Raw genomic sequence first — 24,837 nt, forward strand, 5'->3', positions numbered from 1 at the left:
GGTCACACCGCGGGGCTGCCGCGGCCTGAGGGTCTCACCCGAAACGCCCCGGCGGCCCAAGCCGCAGCTCCAGCGTTGCACCTGCCCCGCTCCGGTGCTTGCCCGTGTCCCCGGGGCCGGGGTGTCCGGCAGCGGCCGCCGAGCCCGGGCCCGGTTCTCCCGCCCCGGCCGGGAGCGCTTCCGCCCGGAAGCCGCGGGGCGGAGCCGCCCCTGCCCGCACCCGCCATGGCCGCGCGGCTGCTCCTGCGGGCGGCGCGGCCGCTCCTGGCCGGGGCCGGGCGGGGCACGGGGCTTGGCACCGGGCTCGGTACCGGGCTCGGTACCGGGCTCAGCACCGGGCCGCCCCCCGAAAAGAAGCGGTGGCTTCGGGCGTACCTGGAGCTGCAGCGGCTGCAGGCGCCTCCACAGCGGCGGTGAGCGGCGGGAAGGGCGGGCGGGACTCGGGAGAAAAAAGGGGTGCGACGGCCCCAAAAAAGGGGGAAGTCAGAACGTTTAGGCCCGGTCTGATCACATTTTGGAGAAGAATGGGTTGAGCTCCGCAGGTTGGCGTAGCCCGGGTTTTACGGGGCAGGCAGACGGGAATGCCGAACCGACAGTGTCTGACCCCAGGGATTTAAATACTGGGCTTGGTATTCAAGATCAATTTCCTTTCTCGTGCCCGTTCGAGAGGCGCGGGGCAGGTAACGCGTTCTGTGCTTGAGCTGGCTCCCTTTCCGCGCCCGCAGGTCCGAGAAGCCCAACTGGGATTACCACGCGGAGATCCAGGCCTTCAGCCACCGGGTGCAGGAAAACTTCGCCCTGGACCTTCTCAAGACTGCGTTTGTTAACCCCTGCTACATCGAAAGCGAAGAGGCGAGGCGCCGGCAGCTGGGGCTGGACAAGGACGCGGTCGCTCTTCAGCTCCAGGACAACACCGGACTGGCGGAGCGAGGGCTGCGCTTCGCCCGCTCTTACCTGGCGCAGTGCTTTGAAGGCGCTTACCCAGAGCTACCTGCAAAGGGCATAGAAGCGCTGGTTAATTTTCTTACCAGTCAGGAACTCGTCTCTTATGTGGCTCAAAACCTGGCCATACAGGACCTGGCGCTTTGCAGGGATTTTCCTGCACCTCCAGACGTGCTGCAGAGGACGTTCCTGGCTGTGATAGGAGCCCTGCTGGAAAGCAGCGGGTCCGAGAGAACCGGGATCTTTGTCAGGGTAAGTTCATTAAATGCTTGTTTGTACCTGGATGGAGAGAGATCCAGGGAGGTTGGCAGAAGTTTCATAATATCTGTGATGAGACAATTTAACAATGAGGTCTGGTGGTGGTGGTCAGCTGGGGTTTTGGGGGTTGGGGATTTTGGTGGGTTTTTTCATTAAGAAGGCTGATCAAGTACATAAAATCACATACTTCTGGTTTATGATGGTGATATTAATATTTGCTGAAAAGGGAAAGCATTATATTCCATGCACTATACTATCATGTAATGAAAATATTCCTTGTAAGGTTTCATATATCTTCAGTTTAAAAAACTCCGTTCTATGTAAATGGGTGATTTCATAGGTTTTGCATGTAGGAGTGCAAGCCCCTGGAGATACTTCATAAAAAATGTTATATTGAAATTCAGTGTGGCAAAGTAGTTTTAGCAGCTATTGTTTCAGTCATCCTTTTCACTCATTTTTAGTTTTGTGATAGAGAAGTGTTTGTTAAAATGTTCCTTCTGATAGGAGACCATTGAGAGGTGTCTGTAAGAGCAAGGAGCTGTTTACAGACAAGAGAGTGATCCAAACAAATGAACGACCTGTGCGACCTGTGGGTTTGCACATTCCCTTGTACTGTCACAGCTCCTGTGCTGTCACAGCTCATCCCTCAGGCTGGAGCTGTCCCTTCTCTGGCTCTGGGGCTGACTTTGCCCCAGGCACAAGTCTGTCAGTGGCTAAACCAAAATCGGAGACTCTGAGCACTGGGATGGGGCACTGAGGCAGCTTTATCATTCATTTCAGTAATTCATCATCAGTTACTGTCTCTTCATATTGTATTTTCATTAGGAGACACCAGAATCTCCATTAATTGTAACTTCTAAATATTCTTGTTTAGGACTTTTTTATTCCCCAGCTGATTGGAAAAGACCTGTTTGAGATCTGGGAAGTTGTAAATCCTATGGGCTTACTTCTGGAAGAACTGACCAAGAGGAATATCTCTGCTCCAGAACCAAGAATTACCAGGCAGCTGGGAGTCAGCACAGTTCTGCCAGTCTACTTTGTCGGGTTGTACTGGTTAGTGCAATATTAATTTAAAGTTAAATGGATTTAATTGGAGGAGTGGGAAGGAGGGAAGATGGTCTTTTACTTTTCTACACATGCTTTTTGGTCAGGTTGTTCCAGAAAAGAAACCTGATAGTAACTCCCATATAAAATGAGCCATTTAAGCACTGGCCATAGCTCACTATGCTGATACATAGACAGTCTCTGATTAAGGATTCCAGAGGCTAAACAGGGTGCACTAAAGAGCCGGGGTGGGTTCTGAGTGACCTGACACAGGAACTTTGGGAACAGCATGACTGCATGGCTTTGGAAGGGCCACAGCTGTTTCCAGGGCTTAGGTAGGCATAAAGAGACACCAGAGGAGGTGAGATGGAAGAGAGACTCATTCTAAGTTGCAGAGAAGATTTTAAGTTTTAAATCAGCAGCACTGTACAGTGGACCATAGGAGTGTCTGTGTCCAGGCAGGACTTAGGAAGTGCCAGTTGTCCCTGGTGCATTTGTGTTGGATCAGTGCTTGTCTCAGTCCCATTGTTCCTGTGGGGCAGGACAGAATCCACATCACTGCTGCTTTCCTAAAGGAGCTGCAGATCAACTCATGGGAAGGCTGCCTTAACTTGTTCTGCTTTACCCTGCTTTGGTTTCTGTACCTTATAAGATGTATCTTATAAAAAGGAAAGGAACTTTAATTGTTTCTCTTCTGGAATCCCTGGTGTACCTTCATGAACTGCTCCTATTTAGTGCCCATAGGTGTTTGTCAGACATGGGCACATCATTCATAACAGAGAAAGCTTCTCTGTCAGTCCTTTTGAAGCAGTTTGAAATGCTTCCTTACCAGGGGAGGAGAAAAGATAAAAGCACTTCAGTTCCTGTTTAAGCTAACCAGAGTAACAAATTTGCACATTTTTATCAGGGCTAGCAAATTAAGTGCTGTAAAGAATCAGTGCTGTGTTAGGAACCTAAATGAACAGAGTGGTGTTCTTTCAGGGAATGGACACATTTCTGATCTGAGTTTCCATTACTGAATATACAATTACTTATCTTTGCAGGAAAGACCAACAGAAATGTTTCCATTGTATGTATATAGAAATCAGTGTTCACAGATATTGGAGAAAAAAACAGTCTGTTTTATTCATGGTACACAGCAGTGCTCAGGGTTTCATGATGGAAATGGTTGTAACTTTGTTTTTTTTCCCCCAAGTGATAAGAAGATTTTAGCTGAAGGCCCTGGTGAAACACTGCTGGCTGCAGAGGAGGAGGCTGCACGCGTGGCACTGCGGAAGCTCTATGGATACACAGAGAACAGGAGACCTTGGGATTACTCAAAACCCAAACAAGAATTGGCAGCTGAAAAGGCAGTCAGCAGTAACTAGATGCTAAAAGACATTTCTGGTGTATCTTAAAAATCAATGGCTTCCATGCTGAATATAGGTGTATTTGGAAAAGCAAAATACAGTTCATTTTTTTGGTCTTCAGTGCTTGAAACTTCCAAATCATATATGGTGTTAAATAAAGCATTTTTCTTTTGCACAATGTTTAATGTTTGCTCATTTTCCTAAATGTAACAAAAATGCCCTTAATCTGAATTTTTGCCTTTTGGCTGAGAAGTTTTTTCTGTACATCACAGGAGACCATTTTAGTGATGTTTAATGACCTGTGACAAAGTCTCACTGTAGAGAAACGGCTTTCATGAATACTTCCTTGGAGATTGTTTGGAGAGGATTGTTAGGAAGCTGAGTTGAATTAATGTACGTAACATCAGCCTTTGGATTGTATCTGGACTGATATATCCTTCACCTTGTGAAAACATCAGGTGTGATGATGATCCTGACACTGTTGGGGATTCAAACTTTTGAGGTCTCACTGCTTTTATCCAAATTTTGTTTGCCATGCACATTGGTTTCTATTGTTGGAGCACACTCTGAAAGATTTTTAAAATTTATAAAAATGCCTGCATTTCAAAATGAGAAATAAGTGAAAATAAGGATCATGAAGGCCTGAACCTAAAGAAACTGGAGAACATGATTTCATGATAGGCTGTAAGATAAGCTTTTTGTTTTTTTCTCTTTTTGGTACTTTTCCAATTTAGTCCATGTACTTTCATTTAAGCAGTGCCATGACTGGAGTATTGGATTCAGTGAAACCAGGGTTTGTTTTGTTGGCAGCATCTGTAGCTGTTTTAGTGTAACTCGAAGTGCATGGACAGACATTTAGGAATAACTCAGGTACCTGCATGACTTTTCTGTTAAATGTCATAGAAACTCAGCATGCCTACCAGAGGGCAACAGATGTGTGAGAACTGCGGATCTTTTGGAATAATTTTCTTAAAAAATGAGTGAGAGTCTATTACAAACTTGTCTGAGCCCTGCAAGGAAGAGGCTGGATGTAGAACAGTTATTCAGGAAGGGTTTCCCACTTTATGCCATTATGAGAACTCATTGTAGAGGAAGATACCGGGTAACTGAATGTGCCTTCACTAAAAGGAGGGGGAGAATCAGGTCAGTAGCCATTCATCCAAGTTTGATAGTGCTGCCCATGGCAACACATCCTTTGCCTTTGGCCCACCAGATCCATTTAGGGGAGGACACTTTTTCAGCCAAAGGTCCTGGCCCAAAGCTGCTGGGCAGGTCTGTGCTGTGGCAGTGAGTGCTAGCTCTGTCAGTGGAAGCAGATTTATTGGGGTTCTTAGGCAGGAGGAGTCTGTGTGACCCCTGAGTGTCTCCAGCACTCTGTGCCCTGCATCTCACCCGGTGTCAAACACTGATGTAGCTGGAGAGCAGTGAGACCTTCCTGCTGCCTCTGGCTGAGAAGTCACACAAGTGAGAGCTGGATACAAAAAGGAGGGCAGAAAGATCAGCCCAGCATAAAATATGCATACAAATTGCTTGTGTTAAATGAAAAATTCCATCTAGGCAATCTATTACCACTTACATAAGCAAAGCCAATAAGGTCACTATATTCCAGGGGAATAAGAGCAAAATGTGAAAAGATGGTAAAATTACTCATGCTATTTTTAGTTTCCAGAAGAGATTGTTGCTCTTTACCTATTTTAAAAGGACAATAGTGAAGGTGGGTTTTTTACAGCTGAAGTTATCTACTGCTTTTATTTACATATTTATGTATTTTGAGATGGAGAAGCAAATTTCAGTTAGTTTACCTTTAAAAACAATTAAGATCTGCTTCCTTTGGCTTTATAGTTTGGAATGTGGGTGTAAATCCTAGGAGAAGTGAATTACTGAATACTGTGCTGGTTAAAGCTGAGTGATGCATGCAAGACAAATCAATTTACTGTATGGCACATGTATGGAATATATTGAGATCAAATGAAAAGACACTTTAGGGACATGGAAAGAAAGGACCGAGTTTTGATAGAAGTATGAAAAGGGAGTTTTTATAAGAATGTGTGTCCTATTTTCAAGTTTCTAAACGTTGGAAAAGCATTTTATGTGGTATCTGCACTTTAAGTTCTGACACTCAACATATATTTCAGGATTTACAGCTGTACTAGTGGGATGATTTACATACTTCGGATTGCTAACCTTTTGCCTTGTTTTTTGAATCAATAGCCATAAACCATAGCATAATTAAAAGATTTGTCTGACCTACAAAGTGTGGTGAAAATGGCAGCTCAGAAACATTGTTCATGATATTCCATGGCAGTTTTGTCTGAAAGTGCTTTGTGACCTGCTTGCACTGGTGCTGAGTTGGAGTGCATTTATGTCTCCCTGTGGTTGTTCCTTTCATAATCAGGTTTTATTTCTCTTTCAGAGAGACAATTGAGCAGAGTGTCAATAATGACTGACAGAAAGGAATCAGGACAGTTTATTCTTGCAACCCATTAAAGAACTCGATTATTGTTACAAAAACTACATTTGTAAACTCACTAAACAGTAGGAAACACTAGTAACCTAGACTTGCTGTTTCTCCAAATGTTAGATAAATCTAGTGTGTGAATGGTCTTGGATTACTCTGTTTCTGTCATCTACATCCTTTGTTTTCTTTCTGGTTTTTTTTTTAAGTGTTGTAAAAGCAATTTTATTTTGAGAAAGGTAAGAGAAGTTCTATTCTATTGGTACCAGCTAAGTAATTGGAGAAAAACTTCTTAACATGCTTTCATGCACTGTTGTTAAGTTGCTTCTGTTCTCAGTTTGTGCCTTTGCTCCTGTGTATCAGCAGTTCAGTGATGTGACTGATCACCCAGTTCTGTCTCCTTGCTTTCAACTGCAGCTTCTGGTTACAATAACCAGATGTTTTCCTGCAATTTTCTCTTAATTAAAAAAAAAAAAAAAGTCCAGGAATAACTGTATTAATTGTTGCTGTGACTTAAAGACAGGGGATGAAAACACAATCATTTCATAGTTATCTCTTTGTTAATTCAGAGTTTGAAATTGCTGGTGAAAAGTAAAAACTTTTACTGGTTTATGACATTTATTTTTTATTTCTTATAACAATCTCGTGGGTTTTATGATAAATCAAAAATTTAAATTAGGTGCTCTGGTGTTATGCTGCCATACAAAGCCATGAAGAATTCAAAACATCAAAAGGTGTGTTGTCATTGTGTTTTACAGGGCAGAGGGAGGGAATGATGCAGTACAGGAACATAAGAAGTGCCCTACTTTTCCTTGTCCTTAATTTTACTGAGTGCTGCCGTAACTTTAAAGAGGCTCTGAACTACTTGGGTTCTCTTACATCAGAGCTTTGAAGTTTAATATTGAGAGATGCATTTAGTGTCAAGAAGCAAACACTTCTCAATAAGGACAGATTGGCTTCCAAATCAGTTCCCCAGATGTAATGGCACTAGTTTTGTATTTTTCCCATTTCAGCTTGACTAAGAAACTAAAGATCCAGTGCTCACCAGTTGGTCAGTAAATAGCTGTGTGGTAGTTTGATGCTGCAGAGTGGGAACAGCTGCTCTGTGTTACAGAATCAGAGCATTTTTGAAGCCTCTTGGTGATTACTAAATCACAGGCACACTGCAATGTAGCTCTTTGTGGTGCACATAAAAACAGCTGCTCTTCTTTGGGAAAAGGGTAGCTCTAGGAAGAAGGTAAATATTATCATCCCTTTCTATTTCTGTGTAATAAGTGTAATGTTTCTGCCAGTCTGTGGCAGCTGTGCTGGGCACTGTGCTCTTGAACTTACAGGTTTATAATCAAGTGTTTATTTTGGACACATTAAATCTTTTGCTCCTGTTGCTCAATCTGGGGACAATTACAGAACCTTACTTTTCTGATCTGGAAATTAAAATTTATTCTTTACCTCTGCAACTGTTCATTGCCAGTTGTACTCACTTATACCAATGTTCTTTATCAGAAGAAATCTTGATTTTATTGATGTTGGAGGAATTTTGCATTTAATTCCAATAAGATTAAAATTTCATTGAGTTTTGAAGGTGCTTAAGAGCTCCCCTTTAAGGGGCATCTCAATAGCTCTGCCGTCCAGTGTTTTCTCTTAATTAGTCTGGGATGCTTGTATAAATCAGAGCAACATTTGTTTTTCTAACTTGAGTAACTTTTAGATTAGTTGTTACCTGACCTTTTTAGTTTAGTACTCTTTGTCCTGAAGGCACCATTTTGGTTTAAAGCACCTAATTTTGTTACTTTATATAGGAAACCAAAATGAATCAGTAGGTAGGTGTTTCTATTAAAAATGTTATTTTCAATGTAATGTAAATTACCTGTCCAATGTTTTTGTAGCATTTCTGAATGCTAAAAGTTTGCAACTTGCAAAAAAACCCAAAAACATTCTGAAACAATGTTTCAATATCCACCTTCAGAGAACATTAATGCTGTTCATTACAAGTTGTTTCAGGAGACAATGTGAGCTGTAGTCCTTTGCTTCTGGCAAGAGCTTCCATAGTTTCACGATTCCCACATATTTAGCCAAATATTGAATCAAATCTTCAGTTTGTCAATGCCAGTGTATGTGTGGCTTTTTGTAGGCCGTGCCGTGCACTTGGGTGGTAAGGAAAAGCGCCCCTGGCAATTTTTCAACCTTAGAGAAGGGAGCAATTAAATATTTGTTACTGGTATAGGAGATGAGTTTCTGAAGTTATGAAGTTTTGAAGTTTTAAAATGTTCTGCTCTCACTTATTTGACCATTTCTAGAGAATGATGCCACACAGCAGGTAGTAAGTGAGGACAGACCCACTGCCATGTTGAGACAGTGAATTTGTGGGGGCATATTCAGATTTGGGATTAATATCTCTGAGGTAATGCAGGGGATATTGCTAGTCTAACAATGAAGCCAAGTGGAGTGAAAAATCAGTGTGCTTTCCTTGAGACTGAAGGAGACACATGGGTGGAGCACCACTGCCCACAGTAGGCCTAAACCTAAGAGAAAATTCAGAGTAATTGGAGTTCAGAGATAGCATTCTGAAACCTGTTCTTGTGGAATGTCTCCTGCACAGAGGGAGTTCTGCAAAATTAAGAAAATACTGTTGAAACTAAGGAAGTGTCCCAGAATTAGTCATGTCAGAGGAGGATTAACCAGGGGAAGCATTCCCACCACCAGAGGGCAAGGATTTGTCTAAAAGTTCCGGTGGTTAAATAAAGAAATGCAGTTACTTTAGTGGTTATTTCAGTAGCACTAGGAGGCACAGCTTTATCCTCTAAGTTACTGGCAAAAATATCAGGGTTTAGGTTGACAACAGAACAAAACAATTTGTGAAAATGAGTCCAATATCAGAGAATGTTTAAGAAGGAAAAAAGTTCAGAGAGAAAATTGCTTCATTAGTTGAGCTAGTTGAATGTAAATTATTCTCTTTAATTTCAAGTGATGGGAACTGGAAATGTTTATAATTTTTTTTTTTTTTGTACTCCATCAGGAAAAACACAGTTGCTTAATCTAAAAGCGTGTCTGAAGGTTTCCTATTCCATTACACAGACTTTCTGATCGAGCAACCACTGTGGCAATGCGCTTGGGAGAGCTACTTTTATAATTTGATTAGGTTTGCTTTGCTAGGGAGATGATGGGTTTAGATTTGAATGATTCCCCTGTCATTTTCTGTTTATAATATGAGAGCATAGTTTAGTTTTCTTTCATGCTTCTTTTGCAGTAAAAATATATGTTAAATACTTAATTTCTGTCTCAAATATCATGTTATGCTATTTCAGCACGTTTTCAGTCAGGCAGTTTTCAACAACCTGTGGCCATCAGGCAATGAGACAACAATTGGAGAAGGAAAAAAAAGGATGACATTCATATTGACACTTAGAAGATCCCCCCCATGGCAATTCATTATTGCTTCTACTGCTGCTATGATTGCTTTAGAAGGAACTTAGATGCCCACACCCATCCAGTTTCACTTCAAGACCCACAGCCTTGCACATTTTTTTCCCAGCTGCTGCAAATCTGCTTTGACAGTGTCCTGTGGCTGCAGGCACGATGTCCAAGAGAAGTTTGTGAGGATTTCCTTGATTCAGGCTCTCTGCTGCATGAGCAGCAGGCCAGACTGCTGAAGTTCATGGAAATCTAAATCAGTAGCAAATGGTTGATTATTCCCAGGTTTCAGAATTAGGTTATTTATTTCACAGTTTATTTCTTTGAAAGTTCTCTTTCAAGCCAGTTAGTTCCTTGGTTATTCCAACTGCCCACTGCAAGCTCAGCTGTAAGATCAAGTGTTTAGGAGATGATCGTGGATCAGGTTAAATTTGGTTGATCTCATATATAAAAATAGGGTATTTAAAAATAAGTTTGAACATTTTTCTTCCTTGATTGGAGTACTATACTCATAATTTCCTAGTAACCAAAAACATCAGCGATTAAATTATAACAACAAAAAAAACCAAAGTTTGATAAAATTTGGAATAAGCTTCAAAATTTTCCTTTAGTGAAAATCCCCCTTGTTGCAGAAAGGATTTGTTGCTAGTGACAGTACACACTGCTGAGTTATCTGACTCTTGCTAGCTAATTTTTGAAACCTGCAAGGAATAATTTTTTGCTTCAAGATAATTTTCAGTTTTGAAGCATAACAATACATACATGAAGATGTTATTCCAAAGAGCTGTGACAAATGTTTATTTGGATTTCTTTATACTAAGGGATGACACTGGCTGTCTAGAGTACCAGGGGCAATTGTGGGCATTGCCTGGCAATGCTGAGAGGCTGCAGCAAAGAAACAAAATACATGGTGCTTCAGAGCAAGAAAATACAGAAAGAGCTAAGGCAGGCTTTAGGCAGGTGGGTTTGAACAGTGATCTCTGTCCAGGAATGTAAAATTAGTTTACCCTGGCAAATGCTTAGGTCAGTATCAATGAAAACTTTTCAATAATTACTATGAAGCCTTTCTCTTAAATTGTTCATTTGGTTAAATTCCTTCAGTTATGAGTGTTTACATTCCTAATCAGCAAAGTTGTAGTATGCAGCAATGCAAAAAGCTCCTCCATCTCCTCTATCTCCTGCCTGCACGTGTTCCCATGGCAGCAGGGCAGATATCTGTGGGCACAGAGGGGCGTGCAGGGGGAACAAGGACCGGAAGGTTTCAGAGAAGTATTTACAAGCTGTCTATGAATACATCAAACTGGAACAATTGGAAAATTGGACCTTCATTAGTAAAGCACTGGGGTCTGAAAGAACCACATACAAAGAGAAGCAGGATGTTAAACCTCTGTGTAGTCATAAAGTGGATCTTGATAATTTAGGAAAGTTGGGGTAAACTGAGAAGAGCGATCTAAAAATTATTCTAACAGGGTTACAAACTCTAACAATTACAAGAGACTTCATTAAAAGTCCTATTTTATAAGAAATACTATGCTTCCCTAACAATTTCTGTAATATTTTTGTTTCCCTATTTGTAATGATTTAACTGTCAGGTTCCTTTTCCCCACCAGTTTTCCCATTTCCAAAACACAGTACATGGAATGTTACTATGCACAACATGCCATTGATTATTAATTTGTTTTGGGTGGTTGTTTCATGGTTGGGTTTTTGTTGTGTTGTTTTTTAGTTTGTTTAAAATTTATTTAAACATGTAATTAGTAAGTGTTAAATATTCCTGTCACGTAATGAAAAACCGTTCTTTTTCATGTCAAGACATTTTGGTTAAGTCACATGAAGATAAGCATTTCTCTTTTTTATCTCCTAGTTAAAAAAGAGTTTTTCTAATTGACAAATGCTTTCAAAATCAACCTTCTCAGCTGAAATTCCCACACATTGTTTCCAAGAGACATGTCTGTCATTGCCACTTCAACAGAGAATGCATTCTTGAAAGAAATATTAATTTTTTTACAGCTGTTTGTAACTATAAGTGTGGCTTGCAGTGTTAAACCCAGTTCAAGGCAAGACACTGCAGGTGCTCTTGCTGCACAGGAGAGGGTACAAGAGGCCTGAGTGTCAGGGGTTTCATTTTTCTTGTTAAAGCAGTTACTCTAAACAAAAATGTGAAGGTTTTTATTTGTACTACTGAAGAAAATGACATGGAGAGAAAGTGCTAAAACGTTACTAGGTTTAGCATTATTTTTCCCATGTATGGACTGAGATTAGGCTTCTCCTGCAGCAAACCTTCCCTATGAGGGTATTTGCAGCTACCACGGATTATCCATATCCACTCACTTCAGCTGCAGGAGCCTGTGCTACATTCTCTTTTTGCCTGTGGTGTATCTTGTTAGTGCTTTTACTTTTATCTGCTATTGCTAAACAGATGTCATAAAGCCCATAGTCATGTTTATGTCTATGTCATAAAGCCCTTCTCTCTGCAGTTTGAATGAGACAAATTCTTAAAGATTAATGGAAAAAAATCTTGGTGACAACATCTCAGATTTTTAAATAAAATAGTGAGAAACATTACAGTAAAGTTCATAGAATCTGTTTTCCTTTTGTAGTTGTATTCTCTTTCATAAATGGGGTGACTGAAACAATTAGTTTTCCCAAATTCACATGACATAGATTATCTTCTGTATTCTTCTAGCTGAATGTTTGACATCTAAAAGCTCTATTTCCTATATTTCCTTCTTTTTTTATGTCCATCTTGATTTTTTACTCAGTGTTTTTTTTCACCCCATTTCAAGTCTAAATGGATGATTTCATGATGTTTAGCTATTCTGATACTTGTTATATTCATTGATTTGTGCAGTGGAGTGTACAAAACTTTGTTTATCAGGCAAGACTCAAACATTACTACATTGGAGTCAGATTTACAATCTCAGTGTTTCAGATCATGCAGTGCATGACAGGTATTTTGTGTCTTGTCTTGGGAACTGTGACTCTGCATCTTTTTTCTTTCTTTTTGTCCTTTTTCATTCTTTATATAATCAGGCTGCTTAGAGAATTAGAAGAACTGTTTTCTAGACTCCAGTTGTAGACACTGCTTCAGGGTTGCCATAAGGACCTGCTCAGAACAGTTAATTCTACTCTAATGTTCCCCAAATCAGACCTCAAGTAACGTTTATTGAAATAACATTCTAGGGAAGTATGAAGGAGAAGATGTGAGTTTTTTAAAATGTGGGCAAATAAAAGAACACTGGCTGATTATGCTGTTTCTCCCATCTATTTTAATATTCTTTCCCTCACTGAAGATCTTTGAGAAATTACCTGTATTTCTTTTTGCCCAATCTAAGGCACTTTGAAGAGAAGCACTAACCAATAGCAGTTTCCACAAATTAGACTGACTAATCAATAATTTAGTTTCATTAGTGGAAAGCAACAAAGGCCTCTCTTCATTCCCATGGGAGTTTTACAGAAAACAGGCAGGAAATGCTCACCATCAAGTGGAAAAGGTACTGAAGAATTGAACTTCAAAATACATTGGGCTTTAAACACAAATCTCATTTATAGGTCAAGAAATAACTTAAGTCTTTAAACTTTAATGTGAAAATTAAGTTGTTCCTGCTCAGAGAGTTGGGAGAACATTTCCTGGTTTAGTACTTTATGTAGCCAAATACTACAGAAGCTGTTGGAGTTTAGATGTCTGTTTAGATTCTTTCTCTCCCTCTTCTAATTTAGAACCAAAAGAGTTGAAGACTTGAACTACCTTGTCACCATTGAGTTCTGTCTTTCACATCTGTCTCCTAAAGCTGGTTTTTTTGGGTTTTTTTGCATGCTTGTCATTTTGCCCATATCAGTTCCACAACTTCTTTATTCTATCCATAGACTCTGGGCTGCCTTGTATAGTGCCAACATTCCTGCAGGATGCTCCAGCAAATGTGAAATATTGTATGACTTACCATTATATTTCTATTGCTGTTACGGGATCAAATATGAATATACTCTGTGGTTTAAAGTGTTCCACTCTCCTCTGGCACGTTCCTCTGAAAAGATGCACAAAACAATCATTTTACCAAAATTTCTGTGTCAGCTTATAAAGCATCATTCAACTACAGGGTTTTATAGATTAATGATAAACCAATACAAAACAAAAAACAGAAATAGAAACATTGGCATATTATCTAAAAATAAATGTAAAGATGAACTTAAAAATTAAATGCATTTGCCTTGCATACAAGATATTCCTATGACAGATATTTTGCCTTCACTGCAACTGTATATAGACATGTTCTTTCCACTGCCTAGTCTGTGATTACAAACTGGAACATGATCTTGTGCACTTAAGGCATGGTGGAAATTCAAGAACTGTGTCAAATAAAGGGGCAAGGTTGAAATATTGATAACCTTTCAACATCACTGGCCAATCTAGAAAGCAGGAAGGGAATCATATAGTGACTGAATTTCCTATCCTGTATGACTCCAAATGAATTAGGTGTATGTCACACAAATAAAAGATGACATTAAAAAATACAGACCACTAACTTGTTCATTACAAACATCCCAAGCTGATGTGACTGTGCCTTCCTCTTTATTGTGAGGTCAGTTTCTTATTCACAGCTGTTAAGGGTAAAGGCAGGGCTTTCCATCATTTACCTTTTTTTACTATGTTAATGTCAGCAGTGAGTGGGAAATGTCCAAGGGAAATGGCATTGCAAGTAAAGATAATGTTGTAATTCAATCATATTTGTCTGACCATATTCTTGCATTGAATTGTCCAGATTTAAATAACTGTCAACAGGCTGTATGACTTATATAACCATTACTATGACTTTCCCTTGTTCTGATCACTTACCAATATGTATCTATTCATTAATAAAAAGCTACTGCTTGAGTAAGGCCAGGCACAGACACACTAATTTATGCTCAGTGGACTGAACCTTGAATAGAGCATATCAGTGAACATTCTGGCTGTGTTCTTTCCTAGCATTTTCAGAAAACCCTTCATATACAAATATTGAGGTAGCAGTTTACCACCAATCCGATATACCTAATCCCAGGATTAATTCTGTATGCCCATCAGTGGTGAAGCAAGATGGATTTAATAGCCCATTAGCCTTTCAGCATGATAATTTTCACGTCACTTATCCTGCTGGGTTAATTGCTTTAAAGTGGATATTATTGACCTCAATCCTAGTGGCAAACAGAGAATGTCTTATTCATCTCCCAAATGTACATTCTTAGACTCTTGTTTCTTTTAGTCCTGACAATAAATCCTCTAGATTATGTTTTTGTATATTATAATTTATACCCCATTGGCCCATATTTAAGAGCTTACTGAAGCAACATCTTTCAGATATTATTATCCACGACTGGAATATTAAATTCTGTTTCTTATGTAAAGAGAAATGTTGCAAGCATAAAAAATAATTGTTTTACCTCTTGTTAAGAAATTAATTTTAATGCTAAAAGATGTAGCAGGTGCAGCAGGGATTAAGCACTTCTGGAATAAACAGCTGGCCAATATATTTCCAACTGCAGAAGTCATTAGGAGAGAATGAAGAAAAAAATTGGACAGAGAAGCTGCAGGAAAGGAAATTTTGCTTCTAGCATAGAGAAACAGAAAAACATATAGTGAAAAAAAAAATCAAGGAGTAAAACTGAAGTATTTTTATTAATGTGTATTATTTGTGGATATTTTCCTTCAGTGATTTAGAGGAAACACAGGCCAGCTGCTTTGAGGGAATTAATGCTAGCTGTGAGCAGCAAAAAGTAGAAAAAACGGGAGTGGAAGAGGAGCGCAAGTTATGTTATTGCTTGTGGGGAGTTGAAACAGGGCTGCAAGTTACTGTAGCCAGTTTTTAGATCTATATGTGTTAAAAGTGTTACACACAGTTATACACAGGGCCTTGTATTCCTTAGGCACTGGTTCCTATGGGAAACACGAGGGTAAGATTTAGATACTTGATTGTAGGAACCCAAGGTTTGGAGCAGGTGTGCCCACAGAGTCTAGGAGAACCTGAACCTCACAGATCTCATTTGTAACACAGTGTATCCTCACACATCCCTGAAGTCTCATTTTGTAGTTTCCTGGGGTAAATTTGCTCTACAAGATATAGAATGGAGAAGCTTGGTATTTACAAGAAGTGTTTTTGAAAACACAGTAATGGTAACACAGATAATTTATTTACTAATGTAAGCCTATCTTGGTTCAACAGGCTTATCAAACACCAAAATAACAACATAACTGTTTCATCACAAAACAAATTGGAGCCATAAGATTCCTACTGATCTTTCTGATTGACTTAAACAGTGCTAGGATTTTCCCTGAGAGCTCAGTTCCACATTTTACTGACAATGACAATGTCAATGACAGTGATGTCGTTTTTATTAGCAGCTGTTCCTGTGTGACATTCACGTGAGTACAGTCGTGACACGAGCAGTTGAAGCTGCATGTTCCAGCTTCAGTTACAAACCACCTTTGACTCTGGTTGAAACAAAACCTGGCTGCATGAAGCAACTCTGCTGCAGCAGGTGTGTGTCCAATCACTGCTCTCCAAAGGATTTTCCAGGAAAGAAAAAACCAAACAAACTTGTTTTTTAACCTTCAGGTTTTTTTTTTTTTTTTCTAAATTTAGGTCATCTGCTTTAGGTAATTGAGGTCATTGGCAAAGGTACAATGTTAGCATGTTTTGTAAAAGGCAAAAGAAATGAAACCTTCTGAATAACAAGAATGTCAGCATTTCATAGTGAAATGAAAAATTAGAGGAAGCAGTGAGAATTTGGTCCTTATAAGACTGGAAATATTTCCTGTTTATTCTTAGGAATGCTACTTAAGCATTGGTGATTATTTAGTGATGTTTATTTTTCACTTTGACCGGCTCCTGCCATCCATACTAGGAAAAAAATTAGAACATTGCCTTCTGTGTTTAAAACGTAGAACTGGTTGGTTAGCTCATGTAAATTAGCACATCCAGAGAAGTAAGAGGAGGAAGGACAGATTACTGATGCTGAACACCTAGTCCTAGATTTTTTAACTAAAACTATGAGGAAAATACAGTGGATCAGGTCTTGCTCCTATGTGTACTGACGTCAGGGGCACAAAACTTGACCCTAAATCCATTGCACTGGGAATCATTAAACCTTAAAAGATTTTAATCATATATAACATTGCTGGAGTGTTTTGTAAATGAAATCACTAAAATATTAAGTGCATTGATTTTTATTTTTTTTTTTTTTTTTTTTACATTGATTTCGCACACTGTTGAAAAGTACTCCTTTAGGCAACTTTGAGGGGACTGATTGCGGTTTCCTCTCGGGTACCAGATGTACGTGACTGCTGGCTCTGTTCTCTCCCCTGATGGGGGAACGGCCAGCCGGACACCAAATTCCCAAAGGAAAACTGTTTATTTCTCACCTCTGTCCCAAGAAAGCCAGACCCCGTGGGGTGTTCTCCCCACAAATCCGCTGCCTGCTGCAATCTGCACTGACGATCCTCAAGGAACCTGGGCCACCAGCCCGTCCCCCGGGTGCTCCCCGCCGCCAGGACCCCCGGGCACCCGAGCTGGGACGGGAGTAAAGCCCCTGACGGGACCGGAGCGTCTCCGCCCTCGCCACGCTCCGTGACTCAATTTCCAGTCTTTTGGGATACGGAGGGATACGGGCAGCGCTGGGGTGGGGACGAGGCAGGTGCTCATTCTTTCACGGAGCACCTCCCGCTCTCCCCAGCCGGCCTGAGCCCACAGGGGGCTGAGGGGCGGCGGGGACCGCCCACCCCGCTGTGTGCGGGAACGGCCCGCCCCGAGCACCCCGCTGAGCGGGGACGCGGTCCCCTCCTCCCCGAGACAAGTCTAAATGTGCTCCCTTTCTACTGATATTTTTCCATTGGGATTCTCCACAGGACTGACCCCCCGGCCCTCTCCCCGCTCCCAGCCGGGTCACACGGGGTGACTCGGCCCCGCCGCAGGCGCCGCCCCGGGCCGGGGTCGCGGTGTGAGGGAGGGGATGTAGCGCGTCCTCCCATGCGCCAGGGGGCGCTGCAGCCGGCGGGCGCGCAGGGCTCCGCCGCCGCCGCCATCTCCTCGCTGAGCTCATAAAGGTGTCGCGCAGGTTCCGCCTGGGCTCGTCATTCCGCCGCCCCGGGCCCGGTGCCGCCGCTGTCGCCGCTGCTTCTCCCGAGCCGCGGCCCCCGCCCGCTCCCTCCCTCGTGGGGCCGCCGGTCCGCGTCAGCGACCACCGCGCTCCCGCACGGGCCCGCAGGCAGGCGCCGGTTGTGCGCTCCCCGCCCCTTCCTCCCCTGTCTTCCCCTCACCCCGCCGCCCGCCCGGCCCCTCTCCCGCCGGCCGAGCCCCGGAGCGCCGCCGCCGCCGGGGTGTGAGCGGGGCCCGGCGCCGTGCCGGGCCGTCCCTCGCCGGCGGGGCCATGGCCGCGAGCGCCAAGCGGAAGCAGGAGGAGAAGCACCTGAAGCTGCTGCGGGAGATGAGCAGCCTCCCGCCCAACCGCAAGTGCTTCGACTGCGACCAGCGGGGCCCCACCTACACCGACATGACCGTGGGCAGCTTCGTGTGCACCTCCTGCTCCGGCATCCTGTGAGTGAGTGCGGGCGGGGACCGCCGGCTCCATCCCCCCGGCACCGGTGACCTCCGCCCCCGGCCGCCGGGGGACGCGTCCGCAGGGCGGCGGCGGCCGGGCGGTGCAGCCTCGCCGCGGGTCTCGCAGCGCCGCCGCTCGCCTTTCCTGCTGCCGGCTTGGCCACGTCGGAGGGCAGCGGGCGGGGGGCTCTCCCGGGGAAGGGAAGGGAAGGCCATCGGGAGGCTTCCCGGGCGCGTTCGCTGGAAATCCCCGTCGGAGCCCCCAGTGCGGAGGTGGCGGCCGCTGGCGGGGTGTGAGGGGCTGGGGCGGACGGCAGCCCCGCGGGCCGGAGATGATCCTGGGGAGGTTTTTCCGGCACGTAGGGGGAGCGCGTACGGGAAGCTGGAGCACCACCACCCCACGGACGTGTCGGAGGGGTGGCTAATTAAACAAGTGCGCGACGATACTTGTGGAAAGCGAAGGGGCACGTGGCTGAGCAGTTCACTGTCATGACAGCCTTGAAGATGCGGGGATACTAAGCCCCTGCCGTGAATACGTTTACAAATATTACTTTAACGTTAAGTTAAACCACCAGCATAGTTTCATGTGCTTTGAGTTCTGCTTGGTGGTAGTTTGTAGGACAACTCTTCAAGCTCTGTCTCAGTCAATAAACTCCAGCCCCAATGGTTTCAGAGGAAACTTGATCAGAAAAGTAGAAGGTGGTTGGGTTTTTTCCCCTTTATATCGACTATTTTCTACAAACTACATATATATAAACCTTGGAAAGGGATTGGCTCTGATAAAGTGATTGCATTTTTCCTGTTCCTCATTCCTTTATGGGCCTCCCCACTACTCCTCCCTTTTCCACCCATCCTCCTCAGAGATAGTGTGTATGAAACTAAGAGTTGAAGTCAGTCAGTTGTGGATTTCAGTCACATATCCATAATTTTTGGGGAACACCCTGCTGTCTGCTTAGCTATAGCTGTTTGCTTTTACATGATTCTGTAGCTTTGTGCTAAGGGAATGGGGCAGAATCAAAGAGTAACCAAAGAAATAATAAATAGTATGTCGAAGGACACAGATTGGTGTTTCTAAGGGTTTGAGTTCAAAAAGGCGTTCAGGAGTCTGAACTAATTTCTGTCCCCTTACTACCCCAAACAGCCCTTCCAAGTAAGGTCTGGTGTTTTAGAACAAAGTTGGTAATTATGTTAAAATGCAAAACAAAGCAAATACATTAGTTATTTGCTGTATTTACATGGAACAAACTGCCTTTTATACTAATAGACAGCTAAATTAAACTTGCAGTTCTTTTACTTCTGCTTTACTTAGGCTTCTGAACAGACTTGATGCAAATACAGAAAACACATTAAATACATTTAGGTTGTGAAATTAAAAAGAGACTGGTTTCTCACACATACATGCCACTCAATCAGCCAGCTCTGGCTATTGTTTGCTCTCTTAGCAAACTGTTATTTGTGCTGGCATGTGAAACTATTTTAAGTTACTGCACTGAGCTTATTTAATGGTTGCACATGTTCTTGCTGGGTTAAACTGACAGCATGATAAAGCTGCACCATGAGGGCGTTTGTCTTTATTTTTCAGGCTTCTTAACCTTAATAGATAAATATATGGTGAATGCTGTGGAAATGCTTAGAGTGGGTTCAGAAGAGTCTGTTCCTTTTATTTGTTGGCTTGGAGGTATGGACTACCAAAGTGGATAGTCCAATTTATAGCAACCAAAAGGATGTACAGGCAGTGAAGCAGCTCATAAGCAGGGGACAGCTGCCACTTGGTGTTAAGTTGACCATCATTTGGATGTTACCATGCTTAAAGGAGGAAGACTATCTGCAAAAACATGGTTAATGTATTGGTATTCCAATAAAATGTAAATTTATTTTTCATTCTAAATATGCAGTGTTTCTGTCTTGCTGTAAAAAAAGCAACCACAAACAACATGTTTGGTTCTTAAAGCTAGTAACAGCTACACTTAAAACTGGAGTAAACGACTGTTAAGAGGACTTAAATCTTCCCTAAAATAAATTTGGACTCATTCCTTCATGTCAACTTGGAAAAACTTCCATAAATTGTCTGTGCAGGGTCATATGCATTGGTTGATACCATAGGACCTAGCCAGTGGGATGTTTTTGTTAGTGATGGGACTTGGTGTAGGTCATGTCTGTTTCATAACTAGAAACTTAATTTTAACGCTTCTGTCAGAACAGTTCTTCAAACAACTTGTTTATTTCCAAATGCTTTTCACTGTAGAATTCCATAGTGAGGGACATGACTGGGGAACAAACCACATAATGGCAAATATAAAGTACTGCTGCTTCTGTAGTTCTTAATGGCTGTTTGCGTTCTGCCTCATAGTACTTGCTTTACTGTAAGGCTTTAATAATCTTAGTACTTTATCTTGTTTATATACTATGTGAATTACTTGCTTCTTGTTTTAATTAATTTTTTTCTAATCTGGTACAGGAAGTATTCTTGGAGTCAAGTAGACTAGTTTTTTCAAGTATGAAGTGCCCAATGCAAGATTAAAATACTAATAGATTAAGAAGTCTCCTTCAGAATGGTTTCTCAGTTAATTGATAAGTGCTTACATCAGTATCATCTTAAATAGGCATGTTACTCTAGATACAGTTAACGCTAAACTCTTTAAAACTGTAGTATAACTTTTTTTTACTGTTTTCTGTTTTATGTGTTTATTCATTGTCCTGGCAAGGGCTGTCTATTCACAAATCTTAATTCTGAATCCATCCTGAATTTCCTTTAAATATTTTGGGTGTATCAAAAGAATGATGCTATATATTACTAGATTTAGCTTTAAAAACCTACTATTCCCTCTACTGTTGCCCAAAATAATATGTCTACCTTGTTCATATACTGCTGAAAACAATGACAGAACTAGTGGCTTTGCTAAAAAGACCTGTTTCTGACTTAAATGTTGAAGGTGAGTCTTGTCAAGTCAAGTGTGAATTACAGGAGGTCTTTTCCTGTAGTACCTGGGGTTTAAGTGGCCAGATCAGATCAGGTTTACCAGAGCAGAAGTTTTGCTGTGCAAAATGGTGCATGCAGGAGAAAGTTCATGCACAGGGGCGTGAATTTGCTTCCTCTTAAAATACTTCCGCTTGTCCCCTGTGTTTAAATTCTTCATATGGGCAAAAAAAGGGTGCTAGCATCACACAAGGTAATTCAACTTTTTTGGTGTTGTACAATAATATAGGATATCTGGAATTATACACACACTTTCTGCCCTTAGAGCCAGAGGAGATGCTCTGGAGGAGGAGTGTGCTCAGGTCAAGGATTACAGTCATACACCACAGGAAGATTTCTCTTTATTACAGCAAACCCGCATCTTGGGAAATGTTGGCAGGGAGATTATTTTGGTTTGACAGAAGTCCTTTGATTCAAAGGATTCTGTTGGTAGCTATGACTATTGTTTTCCTGGATGCTCCCATGTGGCCTGCTGACAGTGACATCTTTCCCTTTGTCTTATCAAATGCCTGCGTCTTGTATCTCAGCTGTCTGTGTATCTCTGCTTTCGAGCACTTCTGTAGCACTCAAAGTCAGCCTGCTCCCAACTTTGATAAAAAGAACATGTTTTTCAGTTCACCAATGGGAAACATCCCTGTTTAAGAGTCCACTTGCACATGTTCTGTATTATATAATTTTTATACTTAATCTTGACTCTTTTCTGTATCTGCTGTGATAATTAAGGCACTCCTATCCTTTCTCTCACTGTCCTCTTACCTCCCTCCCATCTTACTTAGGAAGTCTCTTGTTCAGCAGTGAGGAATGTTGAGAACATAGTAGGTACTTCGAGAAATGCTAAAGCACTTTCATTGTATTTTTTTACAACTGTTTGCCTTCTGGTTGCTCATAATGTTCCGAATTGAAATTTTAAATTTAAACTTTTCATGGGTAGGGGACTTCTGTATTAGCCAGATGGAGGTATTTGATGGCAGATAGATTAGTAACAAACTATAACATCTCTGTGCTGTGGTGATGAGTTACTGTCCTTTCCCTAGAAGTTTAGCAAAAATTAAAATAGTCTAAATAAACAGTGCTAGAGTGAAGGTGATTGTGTTAGCATGACTTTTCAGTCCTTTTTTCCCTTTGGAGCATGTTTGGAAAATTACTCCTTGTGTTCTGTGTCTCTGTGTGTATATATATATATTTAAGGCTATTTTCTGTGTTACTATATTTCTTGTTTTCAGTTGCAGGGCAGGAGAGGAAAGGAAATGTCTCTATACCACAGTAAACACTGTGCAGTTCAGAAAGAATGTTTGCGTATTTTTTGAGAAAAAACCTAAATTATCCTCAACTCTGCTTCAAAATGTGTGTATAAGTCTTCTGCAATTAAAAATAAATGAGCTTGTGAGATGGTGGAGGGTCTCCAGGGAGGTCTGCGAGTATGAGGAATGGCCAGTGCTGCTTCTCTTTTGCTAATTACAGTTGCACAGAAATACTAATGAAGGCTGTGACATTGGGTTTTCTGATGCTTGTTTTCTGGACACCTGGAGATGTGGGGTGCTTGCTCTGTGGTGGCTGGGTATTTGACTTGCCTCATTAACTTCCTGGTTTTTAGGGGATCAGATTTTCATCTCCTAGGTTAGGAGATGGTGTTAAAATCTGATCCAGGGGACATTAGCAGTGTTGAGCAGCCGTCTGCCCACCATTTGTCCCACGAAAGGGACCCTCTGTTCTGTCAGAGCTCACTCTACATTTTCTTCCCCTCCCAGCCCTGGCCTTTGCAGACAGCTGCTCTGCCAACAATCACAAGTTCAACTATAATTTACCGCTAAATTACGTTAGTAACAAATATCCACTGCTTGTTGACTGTGTTTTGAATGTTTAATGTTTCAATTGCCAGACTGCAGAATCCTGTGTCAGTGGCCTTAAAGCTTCCTTTGTTTGTGAGGGCACCAGTTTAACAATGCCCTCTGGAGAACAGAGGTCTCATGTTCTCTGAAGCTGTCCCTACACTAAGCTGTGACTCAGTGAGGGTCAGTGGAGGAGAGTCTTCAAGCTGGAAGCTCTGGTCACAGTGCTCTTCCACAGAAATAATCATTGCTGAGCGTGAAGAAGTTGGCAGTGATGAGTGGGATCTCTGTGTGGGATGTTCTAGCTCTGGTGTGCTGGATAAATGCAGATGGCAGAATTGTCTTACTCTGTCATCTTTCCCCAGGGCCTCTTGGGAGGAGAGAGCTGCAGTCTGGTTTAAGTGCTGAGGTAGCGTTTGGTTGCTGCCTTCCCTGAGACTTCTGTTGTAGGGAAGGGAATAACTGGTACCACTGCACAGGGGCAAGTTGCAAATACTTGTTCAGGGTCAATTTAAATTTAGGCATGGATAATTTGCACTAAGGGACTGTAGTCCATTCTATTCCTTGTTAAATAGGGAGTACTGTAAAGCATTAGAACTGTGTGAAACACTTGTCAAATACAAGGAAAGAATAATTTTTCCTACAAAAAAGGAGGTTTGTTAATTCCTCATAAGGGATAATTGTACTTGGCTGTCTACCAGTAAGCTTCCCCCATATGTAGATAAGCTGTTTGTGATTCATTTGGGTCATTAAATAATCTCTGTAGGTAAGGAAGGGTTGGACCTTGAATCCTATTTCAAAAATCTCACAAACACTCTGTTTAAGGGAAATTCCAGGCAATTCATGGATGTTATTTAGACATAATAAAAAAATAGAGAGATTGCTGTTCTAATAGTAGAATCAAAGTAATTTATCGAAGGAAGATAATGCATATGTTTGGGCTGTGTCTGTGTGCAGCTTCTTGTCTTGAATTCCTTGTTCTGGGCTGATTTCTTAGGCTGCTTTAGCATAAGAGGAAGCTTTACATAGGTTCCCTGCATCCTTTGCCATATTCAATGGACATAAATACTTGATTGTACAGTATTGCAGTTTACTGCAATAATTTAAAATTTATAGTTTACTTTAGATTATGGCTCTTAAAGTTTTGTTCAGAATTTCCAGTCCTCCTGGACCACTGACATGCTCTCTTTCATGCTGCCAGACATCTGACACCTCTGTGTGATCTGATCTTTAAGGGGGGATGTCTTCCTTCTTTTAGCAGGATGGTATAAGACAAATGTGAATTCATCTTATCCCATATGGATATGATGTGTATATCAGGAAACCTTATAAAACCTTGTGAAACCTTATATAGCTGAACTCTTCACTGGAGAGAAAGACATGGCAGAAATCTCTGGTGAGATTTAACAAAATCTTATCTAGGCCTCAACTATGTTTAATATTGCTGTTTAACAGAGCTGAAGATACTGAAGATATCAGTTTGCTGATGTAAATGCTCTGAAGAGCCCTGGTAGATCAGTGTAGAGTAAGTCTGTCTTAAAGAACTTGTACAGTGCCTTGAAATTGCAAGCACAGGTACAGCAGAGCACTAAAACTGTACTTACTGTGAAAAGGAATTTCGAGCAGGAGCTAGTGGGAAAGTTGAGATATACTGCCTGTGCTGAGAAACATGTGAATGTGTTAGTGAATAGCTCTGGCTTTTAAACAGTCATTAGTTTACAACTATCTAACTGTGCTGCTATTGTAATTACTCAGAGGAGAGTAAATTGAACAGGCTAAGGCAGACAGAACTGCTTTTATACTTACTGTAAAAGCAGGGGACAGTAATTGTCATATAACATTTGATGGAGCTTATCTGTGTGAAATGCCAGGTGGATGCCAACTTTGTTTCTATGCTGTCACTCAATATGTGATGCTACAAGTACCATTTAGTGAAATGTAATTACTTGCATGCACAGATCGAGAAGATGTTTCTTTTAAAACCCAAAAATAAGCAAAACCT

The 24,837-nt window shown here is 41.7% G+C and overlaps 2 protein-coding genes and 1 long non-coding RNA gene across 11 annotated transcripts in view; 2 read left to right on the forward strand and 1 right to left on the reverse strand.

Annotated features, from left to right (window-relative positions):
* The first annotated feature begins 210 nt into the window (after window positions 1-210).
* Window positions 211-3,773, forward strand: MRPL44 (mitochondrial ribosomal protein L44). The gene is made up of 4 exons (XM_058843925.1): window positions 211-413; window positions 726-1,194; window positions 2,075-2,253; window positions 3,440-3,773. The coding sequence occupies exons 1-4, from the start codon at window positions 226-228 to the stop codon at window positions 3,609-3,611; spliced, it is 1,008 nt and encodes a 335-aa protein (XP_058699908.1). The 5' UTR covers window positions 211-225; the 3' UTR covers window positions 3,612-3,773.
* A 2,471-nt stretch (window positions 3,774-6,244) lies between these two features.
* LOC131581534 (uncharacterized) lies at window positions 6,245-18,039 on the reverse strand. Its single transcript, XR_009278107.1, has 3 exons — window positions 17,899-18,039; window positions 13,401-13,484; window positions 6,245-9,845 (listed from the first exon to the last, which is right to left on the reverse strand). It is a non-coding gene; the product is annotated as an uncharacterized LOC131581534 (long non-coding RNA).
* AGFG1 (ArfGAP with FG repeats 1) overlaps window positions 16,723-24,837 on the forward strand; it is a 37,097-nt gene continuing 28,982 nt past the window's right edge. For 2 of the 9 annotated variants that reach the window (XM_058843908.1, XM_058843914.1), the window contains exon 1: window positions 16,731-18,026. In XM_058843908.1, coding sequence (XP_058699891.1) covers window positions 17,860-18,026 — 167 coding nt within the window. In that variant the 5' untranslated portion in view covers window positions 16,731-17,859. Of the gene's footprint in view, window positions 18,031-24,837 lie in introns of all 9 variants that reach the window. The other 7 variants (XM_058843910.1, XM_058843909.1, XM_058843911.1 and 4 more) reach the window with 7 other exon arrangements.

The sequence above is a fragment of the Poecile atricapillus genome, chromosome 8 (assembly GCF_030490865.1).
Source record: "Poecile atricapillus isolate bPoeAtr1 chromosome 8, bPoeAtr1.hap1, whole genome shotgun sequence".
Classification (NCBI taxonomy): Eukaryota; Metazoa; Chordata; class Aves; order Passeriformes; family Paridae; genus Poecile; species Poecile atricapillus.

What these genes read in the sequence shown, in the direction of transcription:
- MRPL44 (XM_058843925.1), top strand. Translation starts at nt 226, where the DNA reads ATGGCCGCGCGGCTGCTCCTGCGGGCGGCGCGGCCGCTCCTGGCCGGG. An exon ending in CAGGCGCCTCCACAGCGGCG is followed by an intron (nt 414 to 725) that starts GTGAGCGGCGGG and finishes CCGCGCCCGCAG; the next exon opens with GTCCGAGAAGCCCAACTGGG. An exon ending in TACTTTGTCGGGTTGTACTG is followed by an intron (nt 2,254 to 3,439) that starts GTTAGTGCAATA and finishes TTTTCCCCCAAG; the next exon opens with TGATAAGAAGATTTTAGCTG.